We start from the raw sequence: 20,072 nt of genomic DNA on the forward strand, positions 1-20,072 counted from the left end.
CCGTTACATCTAAGTTTGAAATTTGATTAGAACTTAGCAAATTAGCAGCTAAGCCAGTTTACCTTTAAGAACCAGGTAAATTAAGTCACTTTACAGCACATCCCCTGTCAGTGCGGGTATTGGGGTAAGGTTACATCTTCTCACTTTGTTTTTGCTTTGTAAAATGAAAATAACAACTTTCACTAGTAGAAAGAAAAACTTGATGCTAGCTAGTTTTTTAGCATCTAAGGTTAAGCTAGCTCAGAGGGTTGCCAGAGAAACACATCAGTGAGTAAACGGGTGGCGTTTACGGGAATGACTGATTTTTGACTCATATTGTATCCTCATTCCTGAAACTGTAGGCTCAGTACACTAACGTCACCCCCCTTCTGGGTAAACTACAGGCATTGCTGAAGTGAGACCGACGTTGGACTTCGTCACCCGGTATAAAATACAAGCCGTCCTATCCATGCTCTCTCCTGCTTGGGGCGATTTTAATTGATCCGGGCAAACCGCGAACGCCTCTGAGGTTGTTTCTCTTGAATTCATAACGCCGAGCATTTCGGGCGGCAGTTGCCTTTTATTGTCGCCCAGGTACATCTTTTTCTCCACAAGACTTGTCAAGGATAAAGCAGCGGAAAGCCAAATAAAACCGGAGTAATTATCCCTGCATTGTTGTGGAGGCAGCTCGGAGGAGGGAATGGAAGCAAGCAAGCGAGCAGAGGCGCACCGAGGCAGCTACCTGACAGACCCCGCTCCTCTGTGATGCAGCTGTTTCTGCTGGCTGTGAAAAACCCCGGACACCCCGACGACTGCCTTTAAACCGCTAACGAGCGAGAAATCAGCGGCTGTTTGTTATTCTGCACGTGTTGGGATTGCATTTGAAGAGGGGGGAAAGCCATGTTGCCAGTCTACACTCTGCCTTACACACACACAGAGAATACAGCACCGCTTTGATTTTCTAATTCAGATTTCTCTGTTTTCCTCGCCGTGGTGATTTGTCCGTTTGTTTACTCCGGGATCTTGTTTTTTTTTTTTTTTTTTACCGACCTGTCCAGCGCTTTTGGTTTTTGTTTTGAGCGTGAAAGCGAAACATCAACTCGGTAATAATACAGAAGTGTGCGAGGAGAGGACAGCGTTGGCATCTATCCATGCGCGCTCCACACCGGGCTATTTATTGTGGAACTGTGACCCCAGCCGAGGCACAACACATGCTTTCCCCATCTATACTTTCTCCAAGTGCTTACATGTAAGGACTGGGTATTTTGAGCATATCTTTGGTGAAATGATCTGGATGTCGGGCTGTTTTGCCGGCTGTCATTGACGCAACATCTCACAGACTGCATGAGAAATACATGCGTGGAAGGGCGTGAACTTGCAGACACTAACCTCCTTGCCATTAAGAAAGCATCTCCTTATTTATACAGCCAGTTTCATCCGCTTGCAACCCCTTACCCTTGATTCATCTAACTCATCCCGGGGACATAATGGATCTCAAAGCGGACTCGGAGGACATGGACTATAAGCAGCCGGCACCCATTGAAGTTTTCGCCAGCAGGTCCACGCTGCATGGCATCTCGCACATGTTCACTTATGAGCGGATGTGTATCAAGCGCAGCCTGTGGATTTTGTTCTTCCTGGGCTCCCTGGGTGTGCTGGTGATGGTGTGTGTGGACCGGGTGCAGTTTTACTTCCAGTACCCCCATGTCACCAGGCTGGACGAGGTGGCGGCTCCGATGATGTTGTTCCCCTCAGTCACCTTCTGCAACCTCAATTCCTTCCGCTTTAGCCGGGTGACGCGCAACGACCTGTATCACGCTGGGGAGCTCCTCGCCTTGCTCAACGGCAGGTGCGTGTGTGTCTCTGGTTCCCTTGTACTTTACCTGTGCGTTAAGAGCTGCCCGCAGCCAACAGAAGGTCTACCTGTTGGTATGCATGATGTCAGGGGGAAGTGATTAAGTGCTTTTACTGCAGACATTTCCAGATCTTTGATTCCCTGGCATTCAGTAACCCACTTCACTTTTAACAGGCAGTTTCTGCTATTGTGCAGGTTAAAACAAACAGTAATCAGCACAGAGATTCCCAAAACAGACACTCTGGCTTCTGGGATGATAAGATTTTTCCTCAGGGAACCCCATTTGGACGGATTTAGTAGTGGTTGATTCAGGATGTGATTGTGTCCACTGCACCACATGACAGTGATGAGACTGAAACATTTGGCTGAAACAGTACATTTTTCATTTGGGTACATTTTACTGCAGCTATCATGAAAATAACTGTTTTTTTTCCTCCAGTAAAATGTATTGGGAACCATTAAATCACTGAAACCCTCAACCCCAAATTCCCAAACTCCCTCTGTAGATATTCTGTGAAGGAAAATAGTGCTGATGCTTTACTTGTAAGGCCTAGCATTGTACAAGGCACTAGTGAACTTTGAACTTCTGTGAAATTTCATTTTGCTTCTCAGTAGGCCTTGTTGAAATGCGACCTTAGTTTTACTATGATGTCTGAATTGTCTCAGGTGAAATCTTATATGTCACATGGAAGTGCAAAGCAGTGTTTTAACACCTGTCTCACTGGGTGTCTCTGTTAGGCCACTGGGCATTGTGAAAACAACATGGACAAAGCATGCAAAACCTTTTAAGGCTCTCGGTGAATGTGAACTTGGACTGACCTTAGCCTGAGGTAATTTAGAAAAAAAAAGGGTACGGATGAAAGGTGTTTTATAAAAAGCAGGGAAAAGGCTCAGCATTAGAGTTGGTTATTTAATAATGTAGTGACATTATAGATCATGTCAGCTGAAATCCACACTGCACATAAGCTCCTGTATTTATGAAATCTTAGGCAAGAGCCTGAAATATACCCCGAACATCAATGTGTCGAAATATGTTGATACAGTATTTGATTAAAATAAAATGAGGAAGAGCACCTTTTATCACAGATAGTGTGAGTCCCCCAGGTAACGGATAATGGATGAGCTGTTTCTAAGTGGTTAATATAAACCGATGAAGGAGAAAATGCCACTGGTGCAATTCTTTGCCTCATCACTTTACAGTTCACGTGACGCGAATATCTCAATATTGGATAAGTAGTCGAGTAGATTTTTAAATCCCCTGCTGACAAAGTGTGAAGAGAAGTGTGTGATTCAAAACCGCTGTCCCCTCCCTTTACACTTGTTGCTCTCTGCTGTGCTTTGATCATTTAGTCTTTCGGCAGCCATGACAAGCTCACCGTCGACTGGTGAAACTTTTGACTTTAAATTTCTTCACTTTTTCTTTTCTGTGTCACCCAGCTTATTCTGATCACGTTCAGCAGTACAATACAGATAACCGTCCTTGACTCTCTATTCTGTGGTTTAGCGGTAAAATTCACATGCGCACACAAGCATAGACATTGGTTACTGCAAAAATAAAACATCTACTACTTACAAGCGAATCTAAATACCATCTTGAAACATTAGTCGGTGTATTTTTAGCATATTGATCCACAGAGCGCTGCAGCCAAAGGCACAGTTGGAGAGCACCACTGTGGTACATGCTAGAATGACATAAATCCAATTCCTTGTTTTCATACTGAATATCGTTGCTCTGTGACCTCTGTATGCAACCATATTACAGGTGATAACCTTACAGGAAAGCAGTAGATTCCATTGCTTGGGGCTGCAGTGTTAGTGCATTGTATGGTATAGATTTCAACCTACATCCTATGTGGATCTGCTGTTCTGTGTTTGTACCCAGCAAACATTGTGAATGACTGTTGTTTGAACGTCCGGTCAAGATGTCTGTTATGGTTCAGAAATAGTTCTGACGCCCGGCACGTTACCTGGCCATCAGCTGGACGTCCTTTTTGGGTGTTGTAGCAATACTGAAATATGACATTAAGACAACATGATATAACACTGATGTTTGGTTTCACAGGAGACACGAACCTCGTTCTCCTGATTGAGAGTGCTGTGTTTCACCCATTCATCCACCACTGCCTCCTATCTACGTGTGACTTGCTGTTTATACTATGTCACCTGATGGCGATCCTCTCCCGTGTGCAGCTTGGATTAAGATTTTGGCTCTTACAAACACCACACGCTTACAGCAATGAGATATACGCCTTTGCTTTTATCACAGCAATAATTTCATTAATATCTCCTGAATTGTAAGAGAGGATCTGACTGGACCATTACAGGACGTTGAAACGTCACCATCTGGCCATCTGCTTCATAACCGTGTTGCAGTTACTGGTGTCTGAACAGAACGGTTTTTGATCAGGGGAAACAACATCACTATCCGACCAATGTTTGCTGGGTACTGTCAGCTGCACTGGCAAACCGTGGAAATATCCACACAGGCTTCCACCTCCTTGATTTATGAGTACAGGTTCAGCCAGATTTTGTGTAAGAAGCGAGATACACCTGAAAAACACAAGAGCACTAACTGAATGAGAGGAAAACAGACAAATGAAAGCAGTAGCACTTGCACCAAATGACTTTGGAATGAGCTCTTTCAGATGGTGGGAGGGGACTGCAAGCAGAGGCAATTAACTTGTGTCTCATAAGCTGTGTGATGAACAAGTCTTTATCCCTGTGTAATTAGTGCTGTTTGTTAAGCTACAGAGTTGTCCCACTGATTAACGCTCTCTCATCTTTCTCACTGTTTCTTGCCCCCTCTGTTCCATTTTGCCTTCGGGGGCACGTCTCCTCGCTTGAGATAGGTGACGTTTTCTTAATAGATGATGGGCAAGCTTTGTCTTACTCTGTGACAGTCTCACAGAGGTCGAAAAAGTGCTGCGTGATAAGGTCTGTGGAGGAGAAACTAAAGGAACTGTGAACAACTTGAGTCTAAGTTGTAGATAAAAAAAAGTTCTCAGGCTTACATGCAGACACTGCTTTTAAAGTAAGCATTGATTGGGTAGAAAACATTTCAGTGGTAAACGTCTTGATGTCAGGTGACATGCTGTGGGTGTTGTTAGAAACTGGCAAAAGAAAAACAAAGTGTCATGTGGCTGTGAGTCTGTGTCCATCACTGTCTCAGGAGGAAGCAGCAGGCAATATCCACCCTTGAGGCGATGCCAGACTGTCTTAGGCGCTATGAAGTTTATAGCTGAGCTACTCGCAAGTTCACCTTAACTAACTGCACACCAGCAGTTTCTGCACACAAAAAACTTTCTCATTGTATTTTTGCAGGTTGAAGTCACACTTGGCAGTGCAGAACATTACGAGTAAATTGCTCAGTTTTATTTTTATTATGTCGCAAAGGCAATTATATGATAATTAACAAAAGAAAGGTCATTTTGGAATAGGTGTTGGTTATGTGGCGTGTGCTGCCAAAAAATGTTAGATCAGCTCATGGAAGTCAGAGAGGCGAGTCTTCTGCTTACACAGTCAAGCTTTAACATGTTTCCTGAGCTTGCAAACATGCTCTAAACTCGCACAAGCCATGTGTAAAGTGCCTTGAAATGTTACGCTCCGTGACGTTGACCACATTATCTGTCTCAGCAAGATCACAGGTCCTAATCGGGATTTGGCTGGTGTATAAAGTTCTTGTTGGAGGACATGGGAAGGTCAGATCATATGATATCATACAGAAAGTACAGAATCAGAGTTGCTTCTAAAGCGGGTTCATTTGCATTTATATTATGATTGTTTACCAGAGAGAAGACGATCATTAAGTTGGCAATTTAGTATCAGGTGAAGGTTTTCAAACCATCTAATGTGATCCACCATGACAAGGTGTTGCATGTTGTTTTCCTGTGTGTGATTGTTTTTCAATGACATAGAGATTTGTTTGGGTTTGCCTCACTTCTCGGTGGCTCTTTTGCATTTCTATGATCTTGTCCAAAGTGGCATAACAACTGTGTCACAGGTGCACCATCATTAACATGTGATCATGAAACCTACTGGGAATAACTGCAATTCATATTCAAGGACACTGCACAAACAACCTGATCCTCATTAACATGTGAGTTCAGTTAGCGATAATTGGATAATTACCTGAGATTGTATCAAGATGTGTTCATTGTTGTGTCGCACAGTCTGTGGTATTAACACTAACTTAATACAAATGGAGTATGAACTGCTACACTACGTGGAGATTTTTTGTTAGGTTTTTTGAGTTAGTTTGAGAGGGTGAAGTCCTGAGTGAGTAGAGATATGTGACCACAGTCTTGCTGTCAAAGTTCACTCTTTAAATCAGTGGTTGCTCGTATTTACTCGCTCCTCTCATGAGGTGGCAAAGTGATGCAGATGCGCCTTCATTCGTTTTAGTCCCCGCAAGAAAATTAAAGTGCTTGTGGCCCATAATCCAATTTAGTCTTCCCCCGCCCCTGCGTAGTGAGTTTGCTGTGATTGCTTTAGGGAGCAGTGGCAGGGCAATATTAAAAATCTACCCATATTATTGTGATTGTATACGCTTCAACTAAAGCCTCCTGACTCGGGGATCTGAGCACAGCGTCTTAAGTGCTCTCCTGGCAGCTTTGTGTTGCTTATAAGACAGAGACTCAGGATACAATTCAATTAAGTTCAGAATATACCACAACAGGCTGTATCTTCTTATAACAATAAAGCATGACAATGTAGTGATGTAGTCCCAGTGTGGGCCAGGGTACTGGACCAGTTTTGAGCTTTGCGTTTTATCAAAGATACAACCTTTTTAGTCAGTAATTGGCTTATGTGACTGATTTGACCTGCTGTTTTCAGGGCGCCTGCACTGGTATTAACAAGTCAATCAATTGTGCTTAACTCACCACTACTGATGCGTCTTTTGATGTATCCATCTGATCTGAATTAATGTCGGTCAGGTTTAGTGCCTGAATATGACACTGAGTAACAATAATAACATTGTGGAAACTGGAAACATGATCAATTAAGTAACTAATGGTAAATGGTACATTTGTGATTTGTGATTGATTATTTAACTTATTTGACATTTTCTACGACAGTGCCTTACCGCTAACATAAACATGCTGGTTCTCACCAACACTTCGGATAGTTTGTTAGTTTGACACTTTTGGTCCCTTGAAGCAATATTGTGAGTTAAATGCCAGGTCAAATCTTTGGATTTCTAATTCATTTATCATTTTTCCTACCATAAAATACTTAATGCATGTGTACTAGGAAATAGGTCATTTGTGTTAAAGGTTAGTCTGTTTTCAGGTGTTAATGGAAGATGTGGTTAAGCTGTATTCAGAGGTTTCACTCTACTAAAACCCACACATCTCTCCCAGTAATGAACAAGGTAATTAAGACACGAAAATCAGCCACATTTACAGTCTGTGTACACATTAGCACTCCACTGCTATCAACCCTGCATAACCTTCATCAGTTTTGATTTCGGGCTGTACCAAATGTCTCTTTTTTACATCAGAAGCTTCTGTTGAGGTTTTTGAATAAAGCAAATGTCTGTCGTCGTATTTTGTGACATCATCATCGTTATAATCATCCTCATAATAATTAACTGATATAATAGCTGCCATATTCTGCAAGTATTACTTTTTCTTAGGTACCATGTTTCACCTTTGCAGTGTTGAATTAGACGACGGTATCGTGTGGCATTCAGGTCAGCTCTTAAGAACAATCCCAGTCTTCTCCGTCACAGCACTGCTAACTCCATCTTTAACTCCAGTTACACCGTGAAGCATGGTGGATTCCCATCTCTCATCAGCGTTACGAGCGCAGTGGAGAAAAACAGTCCTCATTTCAAATTAGAGCACATACTGTCTCACACGGTGAATATTTTATTTCATTCTGTTTGTCGCAGGTAAACAACGCTGTCGCTGCAGTGGAACATATTACATTTCTTGTAATTTGGTTGGGACACGAGTTGAAAATACATTGCCGGTTGAATCTTAAGGCAGTGCTCACACAAGAAATAATGTAATATTTCATTTTTTATTCATGGATCAACTTACATTATTCCCATCATCAAGGGACCAAATCTTGTTCATGAGCGCAGACAAAGCTTGACCTTGTGGAATTAAAAAAAAATCCATTAAGATTTACCACCAATTATGGTTTGAAATAGTGCCCATATCCATGAGAAATAACTCCGCTGTCAGCGTCCACAAAGTCATTCACAGATTTACTGTCAGAGGAGAAGGGTATGCCTTTGTCTGTCTCTGTCTCATGGTTTTCACTCCTAATTCCGGTTTCTCCAGCTTTGGGACAGACTTCATTCATATTTGCAAATGTGAATTGAGCTGTCCAAAATTATTACAATAACACAATACATGAACCCTATTATAAGATGGCTGTCGCTCTGTCATTACACACAAATTCAGGACTTCATATCAAAACCCAATACCTTACTTGCAGTAATCTAATTTGAAAGAAGTAGAAGGAACAACTGCCTTGTTTCTCAGTTAATTCAAAAAACCATTATGCAGTCTTTTACAGTGCCATTCACTCTGATAGACTCTGTGTGTCCAAACAAATTATTCTCATAAGTGTCTGTCAGTAGTGCTTAATCTTAGCTCTCCATAATGTGGAGTCTTGTACCACTGATGGCCCATCGCTCAACGGGAGTCATCAATGGGCCGTCTTTTCTGTGAGCGGGGCCACCATAGTTAATTGAGGTTAATTTGTGTCTGTGAATGACTGTGAGCAGGTGCTGGAGGTTGATGGTGGTTGTCACGCAGAGGCATGTCATAAATGACTTCCCCGCTCTTTTCCTGCTGTGTGCATGGCCATTGTAATCAAGTTTCAGCTTGATGTGTGTTGATACATGCAAATGAATCATACTTTGAGTTTAATGTGTTTCTGTTTTATGTGTTTGTGTAGAGGAAAGAGAAGTGGAACAAGAGAGAGTCAGCGTGTATGCTTCCCCACATCATATACCTGATTATGTCGCACAAAAATGCAGCAGATTCTGTGTGAAGTTTGTGCTTTGATTTAAATGCTAAATAGCATATGCTCTCTTCCCGTGTGCAGGATCCTCAACCAGAATTGTAGCATTATTAACATTTTTATGCTCACTACGTTTAAATGCTCTGCCACCACAGTCCCTAATTATTTGGCAGAATGATTAACATGACTGTGCGAGAGGACATACTGCCATCCCCAGCTAGAGCCAGGCTGCCAGTTTCAGGCAACACATGGATAATATTGTGAGAGCTTGCTAACTGCACGTCTGGGAGAGCTGGCATGCACACATACTGCACGTATACCTTTCATTCAGTAGGAAGGAAAATATGCTTTTTTCTGCTTGTCTATTATTTTTTTTACATGTTAATCCCTATTGTCCTGCCAAAAATGCTTGTCTGGCAGCCAAACTCCTTAAATGCACATTCAAAAATGGACTGAAGTACAGCTAAAGTTGCGTCTTGCTCTCCCGTCGAAGGGAATTCCTTGAAATGATGTCTGTTTTTTACTCATTCGTGGGTGGGTTAAGGTTTGAAGATGATTATTTTTGAATGAAATAGACTGTTAAGAATTACAGTCTGTGAAAATTTGTTTTCCTTTTTTGATGTTAACTCTTGTTTGCTGCTAATTTCTGAGTGTTCATTTTGATGTAAGCCCTTTCAAAAATACCTTGTCTTGCGATCCATACAACAAGAGAAGTTATACAATATGTGTCTTTATGGTATTTGTAGATGTCATTCCTTATGTCCACATTAATCAGAACTTTCTTATCCAGGTATGAGATTCGAGACCCACACCTGGTGGAGGAAAATGTCCTGCAGATCCTGAAGGAGAGGGCTGACTTTGACAACTACAAGCCCCGCCCCTTCAACATGCGCGAGTTCTATGACCGAACGGGCCACGACATCAAGGACATGCTACTCTCCTGCTACTACCGAGGCATGGAGTGCAGTGCCGAAGACTTCAAAGTGGTGAGTCGGCCGTGTCAGTAGTTAAATGTCCTCTGCAGGCCCAGCTGAGGCCTGCCAAGACGAGGGTCACCAGAGCATATTTGTAATACAAGGCCGGCGTGTAGTTTATTACAACGTCTATACAATGTGACCTCTGTTGAGCTATCATCGCTGAACTTTGCTTTTGGGAAATGACATGGCACGATATATTGGGTAGTGAATTGTATGGACTCATTTTTACCCTCAATTCAATGTTTGGGGCTTCAGTCCATCTGTTCCCCCTCAGGATGTCACTGAGAGCCATTGTGTACACTGCAACTGACTCATGGGCCAAGTGATACAAACCATGTACAAGCCTGCTGCAAGGCCCTGCACACTGGCCTTGGTGTGATAGTTTACAGTCTCTGAAAGGTTGAGCAGTTGTCTCATTAAAGGTCGAAACGTGGTCTTTTGCTGAACTGTGGGTCAGTGCCATAACACTTGCTTTATGAGTAAGAATTTTAAAAATCTGTCGGTCTGGGAGATTTTCTGAGAGTGTTTGTTTTTCTCATCTATCAGATGGTTACAGACATCCAGTTATTAGCTGGAACCTGTGTGACCTTTATACACTATCTGCTGTACAGTTGATGGATTCATCAGATACAGCAGCAGTAAAAGCCACTCAGCTGTCTGAAGCACATGGGGTTAGCTTGTCCCAGTTGGATAACTACAATTGTCGTTATTTACTGTACAGTTTTTGTCATGTCTGCCTCATAATAGCCGCAACACCTGTTTGTATTTCTGGAGAGGCTGACTGCACTATTGATGTTATTCTGTAGGTAACACACTCACACAAGAACAGTTGGTTGCTAATTGAATGTGTATTTTGCTGACACCAGGAAGTTCATTAACATTCTAATCACTTTTGTACACAAAATTAGCAATTCTTTCTCTTTAATTTGCTGGATGTTTGATTTTCGACACCAGCTAACTTTGTCTGCAGTTTGGTAGCATACAGTGTGTTCATGAGCTTGTTTGCAGACAACGGCTGTTTACTGCTGCTGGAAACAGGGTTGATGAGTGCGTTGACTCACCAACGTAAACGTTGGAGCCGTAATACAGTACAATGAAGCAGAGCTGCAGAATTGTTTGATATTTCAGAGTTTGAGTGACCCTTTCAAATTAGATGTGCTTTTTGATTCAGAAGAATAATTTTTTGGATTATCATTTTCATTTTACTAATGTTTGGTGCTATTTAATCGTCTGAGTCAGCAAAGCAGCAGTTACTGTAATTATGGCAGTAGTGAGGGGGACACCTTCTTGTTGTACTTTTGTGTGTGAAGCGTATTTTGAATGATGCTGATTATAAAGCCCTTAACCTGTTGATAGATGAAAATGCTAAATCAGTTGATGTTGAAATGGTCTAATTAATAATTGCAGAATAGAAGACACAAGACAAATCCAACAAACACATTTGTTTGAGGTAGGGGTGGGCGGTCACCATCACTGGTGTCATGTTCTGCCACAACATGAATTTTGCTGTACTGTCATTGCCAATGATAAATATTTGGCTTAATAAACTGAATGTGCCTTACTGTGGCTGCAGTAACATGCAGGTAGAGGCTACGCACATTATCATAGAAGTGGAGTTACATTCTCTAACTACTGTTTTCTTCGCTATAATGGAGACTCTAGTAACACAAAGATGTGGAAGGTAACATTACGTGTGATCCATGTCTCTTCCTATATTGGTTCCTGCAAGACTCAACAAAAAAGCCTTGATCTACCCCTCCCATCCGAAGCGAAGACCAAGTGGATTAAACTGTTTGTGTAGTTGGTTAGCCTGTTGAATTCGGTGTTAGCAGGTTCTGTGGCTAATCTGGCTAGTAGCATCCATTGTAGACCCACACGCTGGAGCAATGTTGGCGTATTTAATGATGAAGGACAGTCAAGAGAAACTGTGTGAATTTTAAGCCTCATTTGAAGCTAATTAAGTAACCAAAGTAGTAGCTTAGATGTGTCGTCTCATAGCCAGACCTAACTTTATTTCCACACGTCACACTGCTACAGAAGCTCAGCTGGGTTTGTTGTCACAGGAAAGCCCCCTCTGCTGTGTTGGTATGTGAGTCTGTTGCTGCATTATGTAAATGTGCTTGATAGACATGCCCCATGGTGCACTGACTGTTGTACTTATATAATATACTTTGGGTATTCTGCCAAATAAATGCTGTTGAGATGCCTAATCCCACCCCTTGTCTAACTCTGAGAATGAATCACATTACATTTACTAATTAACCTACATTATAGGGAAGGCTGCTTCTTCCAAAACGCACATAGACCTATACCTCATTTCAATTCCTATTTGGAGCCAATAAACACATCTGTTTTTTTGTTTTGCTTAAGATACGTAGCCTCATACTGCCAATCGAGTGAAAAGAGTCAGAATCATGTTTTTGTAATTCTGTGATATGATACCATCACTGTAAAAAACAAACAACAAATTTTTGGTCATATTGCCAACCTCTAGTTTGAAGTTTTGAAGTGCAAAATTAATTCCTTAACATAAATGAAAAATGAGATTGTCTCTATTTTTATTTTGAACGTAACAAGGCTTAAAAGAAAAAATCACAATCAAATGTTTCACATTGCAACCAGTGACTGCCTGCTGTGGGAGAGGGAGCTAATCCAGACGGAGCAAGTATCCAGCAGATGCTCATGCCAGAGCAGGTGGCGGGGGATGATGGCACTCTATTGATAAGGCTGAAGTCTCTTGTGAATCTTGGTAATTGCAGCCTAATACACATTTGTAAATGTCTCATAAAAAGTCCAGTCGTCATACATCACTGAATATCTCCGCTTTGGTGCATTTCTGAGTGGATACAGCAGGCTTGTTTCTGACAAAATTCCTCTTTTTGCTGCTGAACTAACTCAATGCATCTCATCTGCACACCATTTAATGATGTGCTCACCCTGTATTTCCTGTCGCTTGTGATGGACGTTATCCCCGCCACAGCCTCATCTGATATAAATTGGGCCAGCTGAGACATTTCCATACAAAACTGATCCTCACAAATTGCATCAAACTTTGCACATCCAGCAAAATTAATAGTTAACCACAAAAATTATACCCCTCCCCCTTTATTTACTCAACCTTCCAGTAAATAAGCATGCATAAACACAGAGTTACAAGACAAGACCAATGCACTATGATACATAACATGCATGTATATGCAAAGAGTGTGTCCAAAAGAAGACAAGAAAAAGCTGGCCCATTGTGTCACTCTTATACAAAGTGTCCTTCAGTGATCCTTTCAGGTGGAAAATCTCATGCTCTGAGCATTCCCCCCACCCCAGCCCCCATATCCCATAAAACCATGTAGTACAGCAGTGGCTGCAACGCGGCCCACATGGTGCAGCTCCAGTAATGTGCTGATGTGTCGACATTTACTGTAGTTAGTTGTGCTTATGGCAGATGGTGCTTCGCAGGCCTCAACTGTATTAGTACAGTAGTGGACCTGGATAGAACAGCTCAGCAGAGAGCACTAATGGTGTGGAAAGAATCTTCAGTGCGATAGAGAAAAAAAAAGTACGATGAACACTCCCACCAGCCTCTGTCTCCAAACCCCAGAGCACGGAAGCAGTAAAACTGTGATTAACACTGTCGGCAGCTTGTGCTTGTTTACCCTCAGCATCGGTAGCGTGCTCTGCTAGCTGCTCCCTGGCTGTGGAAGATAACCAGAAACAAATGGTCTCTGCTACATATGGCATCAGGGTGTCCAGTGGCATTGTGTCATTTTATCAGAGCTCGGATAAAGACAGAAAATAAAACAGTCAGACCGCAGCAATGATAACACTTAATGCAGGTCGTCTGAGATGAGATGATGAGAATCCACAATGTAATTGATGGATGAAAGGACTTGGATGCTTCACAGCTTATACTGCGATTTCACATTATTTTCAGGTTCATGTTCAGGTGTTGAGTCCACCATAATCCCATCAGAAGTACAAAGTGTCCTTGTCAGGTCAGTGGTGTCATCAATTAATGGTCACTGGTCCCAGAAAAAAAAAAAAGATTTTCAGTCATTACTGCTGAAAATATTACAGATCAGTAAGTTCCACTATCTCAGACTCATTGTTTCACTGCCTCCTCTTTCTCCTTGGAAAGACTTTTGCTAATTAGGTATGCAGAAGGTTGGGCTTATGTCTTTTAGCTCAGTTGATATTAAAGAGCAGCAGGATAGAAAAATTACCCCCAATTAATATTAATAGGTGGCCTACAGCTTCTGAACCATAGCTGCTGGAGATAATGAAAAGACTCTAAAAGTGAGTGAAACACAAAGACCATAATTTGATTTTATACGACCTTGTGTTTAATTACAGAGACACATACATCGATACATGGATCATAAATATGCAGAATCAGTTAAAGAAGGAAATTATTGAGTCTATCTTAGTGCATCCCCAAGGAACCCTCTGCAGATACTATGTTGATAGGTGATTGATGTCACGACCGCTAAGTTATTCCATTTCTTAGCACTTCAAGACACCCACATCTGACTACAATCACTTGGGAAAAGCCTGACAGACTTACAACTTCGCAAGACTTAAACTGAAGCTTGGGGGTTTGGCAGAGATTGTAAGAGAGTGAGAGAGAGAGAGATGGCATGAGACAGAAAATAAGAGCAAAGAAAAAAAGGAGGAAGAGGGACAGAGACTGAAGCCCAGGTAACAACAAGTCCTGCGGATGAAACTGAACATAATGGTCACAAGTGCACAAAGACACAAAGCAGCAGCTGCCACCACAGCAGCAGCAATAGAATTCCTATCTGTAGACACACAGATTTGTGCTCATTTAACCTCTCAGAGACTGCAGAGCTGCGCTGTATCTCCCCTTTCCAGCCGCCCAATTGTTCGCCCAGACACAATGAAATATGGCAACTCAACAGGTCCCTCCTTTCCACTCTTATATTTCTTCAAAAACAAAATGTCAGATTCTATCCAGGTATATAGAAAGAAATAAAAATGTTAAAAACAAGATCTCAGCCCGTCATGAATGAATCTGAAGAATTGTCACAATTACTCTAGTTTTCACCATGTGCCCCTCAATGGCCGGTGCACTTATTGCCTGTCAGGTCTCCCTGGACAGAAGATATGCACCAATGTTACTCCAGTAGTTCCTTCTTTTCTTTGTTAACAGCAGAATTTGTCATGCTATATTCACATGGAGGTAAGGCTGCCAGCCAAATGATAAAAGGAGCAACCTTTGGAGATTTGAGACATCATCTGATTATACATTTCTTTAGTGTTATTCCCACCACCATCCTCCACCCCCCGCCTTTGTGTAACAGACTCTTGTGTAATTACCATGATAGTTCTATTGAGCTATTGGCTCCATTTCAGCTGTCCATTGACCCTCAGAGTCCACCCTTGGTGGTATAGAGCAGTGCCACTAATGAGACGTGATCAATAAAGAAAACCTTTCAGAGACACCTGCCCATAGATCACATTTCACAAACACCCTTTGAATCAATCTAAAGGATAGGTTGGGATTTTGTGGTCTTAAAGGTCCAGTGTGTAGAATTTAAGGCATTTATTGGCAGAAATGGAATCTAATATCAGTAATTATGTTTTCACCTGAAACTGCAACCCCAATTCTGAAAAAATCGGGATGCTGTAACTATCTGCTTATTCTGATTTTTATGCCAGCAACACGTTTCCAACCAGCTAGGACAGGAGCAACAAAAGACTGGGAAAGTTATGAAATGTTCCAAAAACACCTGTTTGGAACTTTCCACAGGTAAACAGGCTCATTGTTAACAGGTGATAGTATCATGATTGGGTATGAAAGGGGCATCCTGGACAGGCTCAGTCGTTCACAAGCAAGCATGCAGCGCGGTTCACCACTTTGTGAACACATGATCATATAATGGATATTAATACGTGGGCTGCGTTGTCAGTACACAGCTCGTTTGCATTTCTACATTTCCAGCAGCCACTGTAGCCTACACGCTTGGAGGGGGAGGATGAGGCGAAGGATATTCAGTTGGTTACAATCTGCAACCTCACTACTAGATGCCACTAAATCCTACACACTGGTCCTTTAAACTGTTGCTGCAATGTTTCCTCCTCAAAATCGTTAAGAATTGTTCCCTCAGACGAGTAAAGAGGGTGATTTCTTTCTTTTTAGTCTGCAATTCCCTCCTCTGTGTTTACGGGGACTGAATTTCATTGCCGAGCCATCGTTCAAGGATGCTGGTAGTCGCGTGGAGGCTTTGAGCTGGGGCCAGCTTGAGGCATGTGATTTCTCAGCTTAATTCCTGATGTAATCTAATTTAATTATATTAGCTTTAAAATGTGATGACTGTTGAGGCTGAGAGTCTTTTGAGGTAGCTGCCATTTGTAATATCAGACATTCAAACATGCTTTAATCTCCCATTCCTCATCAACTGTTTTTGACACAGCTCACCTTTGTTCCACCCTTTTTTACTCATTGCTATTCAAGTCTCATCCATCAGCTCAAAGCTGATGATTCTGCCGTTCTTTTTGGCTGGACGATTCCCACCACTTTCCCTCTTGAGGATAAATCAATCAATTTGCTATTACTGTAGAACTCAAAGACATGGATCAATTAGGTTGTTACTGAGTAATGGATGCATGCCTAATGAAAAAAATGCTCTCTCTTCGAGTGTAACGAGGCCAGGGGCTCACCCTGACACAGTCTTGTCTTTTCCTCTCATCACCTGGCAAGTCAAATTAGAAATTGAATTGTGAGGCAATAAGGACTTTCTAATGTGTTTATTCAAAATATGTCAAGCAGCCATGATGCTGAATCAAATATTTGACACTGAACAGGTTCTAGTTCCAAGCCTTTTTTGTCTGATGTACCACCATAACCAGATGAGCTCAAGAACCCCTTCATCACCACCACATTGTGCTCTTTTCAATGGTTTTTAAACTGCATTGCTATCACATATCAAAAACTATGTACTGTTGATGATACTGGTTTTCTGCCAAGCTATGCTGTTACCATAATTGTGTATACTTAGGCTGCCTATGGTCTCTCTCTCTCTGTCTCTTTCTGTGTCTCCCTCTCTCTTTTCTTTTTCTAGAGATTTGGTCGAGCTTTCACACACACACTACAACCACTTGGAGTTGCAGGATCTGGACGTTTCAACCATATATTCATTACTTTTAGTCCTAAATTCTTTGCTAACTCGCAAATTCATTTTCACACACTCTCATTCTGAGTCTTCAAGTGACTCAGTTTGTACGTGCATGTGTTGCTATAAAGTAAAAAAAAAAAATGCTGAAATAGCAATTTTTTTATTGCACATTTTTTAAAAGTCATATTGTTCATTGATGAAAACACACAAAAATTGTCACTATAAGGTGGCAGATTGCTTTTAATCATTGTCAACCTTTTAAAAGTAAGATGCGACAGGAAAACATGCACCAGAGCGAACACCACCCTGGGCAGTTTGACAGGAACGTGCCTCCTGTCTCATAGCCTAGTTTATGTGGACTTTGTCAGCAGGGAAGGGAAGGGGGATGATACTAGACCTAGATTTCCTGTCACAGGGATTTTTAAAAAATCCAAGCATGTCCATTGTCCCCAAACACACATTAACACTCCTAGTTGAATTTTCAATTGCAAGTTTTTGACAAGATAGTAGTTTCCTGATGTGTGAGATGCAATGTGGACAGAAGGTGAAAAGAGCCGAGGACAGCGCAGATGAAGGCAAATTCAGGAGAGATCTGAGAATCCATTTATTCCATGTGACCCTGTCACTTCTCCTACCGTTACAAAAATGATTTTTAATAATGACTTGGGTGAGGGAGATACGCAATGGGGGAGATAGCGAGAGAGAGAAAGAGGGGGAGAGAACTTATCCCTTAAAGAATCAATTATAAACACTGGTTGAGATCAGAGGCATCGGGTGGCCGCCCAGGCTTCAGAGCGGGAGAGAGGAAGAGAAAGTGGAGGGGGCAGGAAACTGTCTCGAAATAAGGACGTTGGTGTGTGCCGGCGGGGAGTCTCTGTTTGGCTCTGGGTTAGCGGTGCCAGGCAGCTAGTGGCAACAGAAGGGAGGAGGAAAGAGGTGGGGATTGATAGACACTGAGGGAGACCTGCGAGACCAGCAGCGCACTAGCTGAATGAGAAGCAGGGTAGTGTGAGCAGCCTGTGCTAAGGCCCTCCCTGCATGCACACAGTGTGTAAAGCTCTCCGTTTGCTACACTCCACTGCGCAAACAGCGGATGTATGGTTTAGATTCTGCAGACAGTCTTAGCGATTATTCACATGGCTCTGGCAGGTGGCACACTGCTGCATTAGTCAGCTAATTACCATCCAGAGCCATATTAGCATGGCAGACTTTCTTCATCTTCTCTTTTTCCCCTTCTGTCATTTTTGTAATTCGGGATTTTTTTTTTAGGAAGCTTGTTATATTTGCCTTGGTGCATCACATTTGGTATTTTTTTTCCTCTCTAGTTCATTAACAACTCTGAATTCATGAAAGATAAATTACTGGAAAACATGATTAATGCTTTTGACATTTAAAGTTGATTCTGATAATTACAGCAGCTGATTGATGACTACAAGTAGGAGTATGTGCCTTTTCCTCTGACTGCATGATGTAGCTTTTGTCTTAACTGTATTATTAAGTATGGCGCTTGGGAAGATGAGCGACAGACAGGTCAAAAAGATGTTTCTTTATTTCACAGATGACAGGGTACAGATGCTGTCATGTTGTGCTCCAGCGTCTGGGGATAGATAGAGCGATAAAAGAAGTTGGAACACCATTTGGTCCCCATGGGATGCTGTGTTTTCATCTTACCAGCCATTGTCTTGATTATTTTTTTCTTTTCCTTGTCACTCGGGTACATCCACTGCTTTAAAAATACCCTGTCAACTTCCTTTTGACTTCAGTGTCTTTTTATTCAACAGGGCTTCGAAGTAAGGAACATTAATGAATAGTTGGCTGTGTTTTTGTTGTTCTTGTTAGACAACTAGTTTTCACAATAAATGTTCAAAATCAGATTTTTATTTTCATTACATTGATGTGTTTCAGCATGTAGGCAGGTATTACCATCACACAGGTGTTACCTTTAGTGTGGAAATGGAAATTAGCATTTCAGTTGTGATAATTTTACCTTAACAAACAATCCATTTTACTTCACATGATTAACATAAAGCATTGTGTGTGCTCATACTCATTCATTTATGTAAAGCACACCGAATTACCCCTGTGTATGAAATGTGCTCTGGAAATAATTTTGAAACAAACTGGTAACATTAGCATGATGAGTAGGAACAGCTAAATGTAGCACTTAAAAATCTTCTGTTGTACATCTTAATTACCACTTTTTTGTATTTAGTCACGTCCAGGGTTTTTCATATGTATGTTAATTGAAAGGCTCACATTTGTGCTGCATGTAGTTTTCAGCGGCTTTCTGTACCCTCATTTTCAAACACCTTATTTTACCTATTACTGTCTTATGGTCCAAGCTTGGTGAGCAGAAACAGCTAAATGCAGCAGTATGCTTCAAAATATGCAGCATAGCAATGATGCTGCTGACATTAAACTCAGAACGACTGACTGACATGTGATGTGACATGATGTGCATTGTTTTTGGAAATATGACTCATATACAGCATTTCTTTGCCCATTGTCTAGTGTTAAAAGAGCAAAAAAGCAAATAAAAATCACAACAAACTGTAATACTGAATCATGATTCCTATATAATCACTATATATACTGAGTGGACACTGAAGTATCATGATGGTATTGAATCAGGAGATAGCATGCCAGAGCACCTGGGTTGCATGTGAAGAGTTTGGCCATTGCAAATAAGTAACCTGAAATAAGTGGCTTGGAGGAATATGACTGATAAGGAGAGAATGTAGGAAATGATTCTGCCTTAACTCTTACATGTGATGAACGGGAGGTACTCAGTCCATTATCTCTTTAACTTGTAGAAAGTAGAATAGTCTTGGGTCCCATTGTCTTAAGATGGGGTGAAAAAGCAAGTGGCATATTTCAGGGAACCAAGCATTCATTTACAAGAAACCATCGCCGTTGAAAGAGGAGTGAGAGGGAAGGCGATGGAGCAGCCATGCATAAGTCTCAGAACAAAGCCACCCATACTGATAAGTCCTTATCTTGCATTGTTTTGATAGTCTTTGTTGAATGCATGTGTGATTTCCTCGCTCAGATGTGATATGGTGATCTGGATTTGATGTGTTAGCAGCACCTGCACTCACGTGCCTTAGCTGCCCCAGTTAGTCATTCAGTTCGTCAGTCAGTCAGTCAACAGTT

General features: G+C 41.7%; 1 protein-coding gene across 1 annotated transcript in view; it reads left to right on the top strand.

Moving 5' to 3' along the window:
* The first annotated feature begins 325 nt into the window (after window positions 1-325).
* Window positions 326-20,072, top strand: part of asic1b (acid-sensing (proton-gated) ion channel 1b) — a 143,769-nt gene continuing 124,022 nt past the window's right edge. Inside the window, exons 1-2 of the mRNA XM_076741298.1 lie at window positions 326-1,828; window positions 9,603-9,798. Of these exons, the coding sequence (XP_076597413.1) occupies window positions 1,467-1,828; window positions 9,603-9,798 (558 nt within the window). The 5' untranslated portion in view covers window positions 326-1,466. The remainder of the gene's footprint in view (window positions 1,829-9,602; window positions 9,799-20,072) is intronic.

Source organism: Chaetodon auriga, chromosome 2, assembly GCF_051107435.1.
Source record: "Chaetodon auriga isolate fChaAug3 chromosome 2, fChaAug3.hap1, whole genome shotgun sequence".
Classification (NCBI taxonomy): Eukaryota; Metazoa; Chordata; class Actinopteri; order Chaetodontiformes; family Chaetodontidae; genus Chaetodon; species Chaetodon auriga.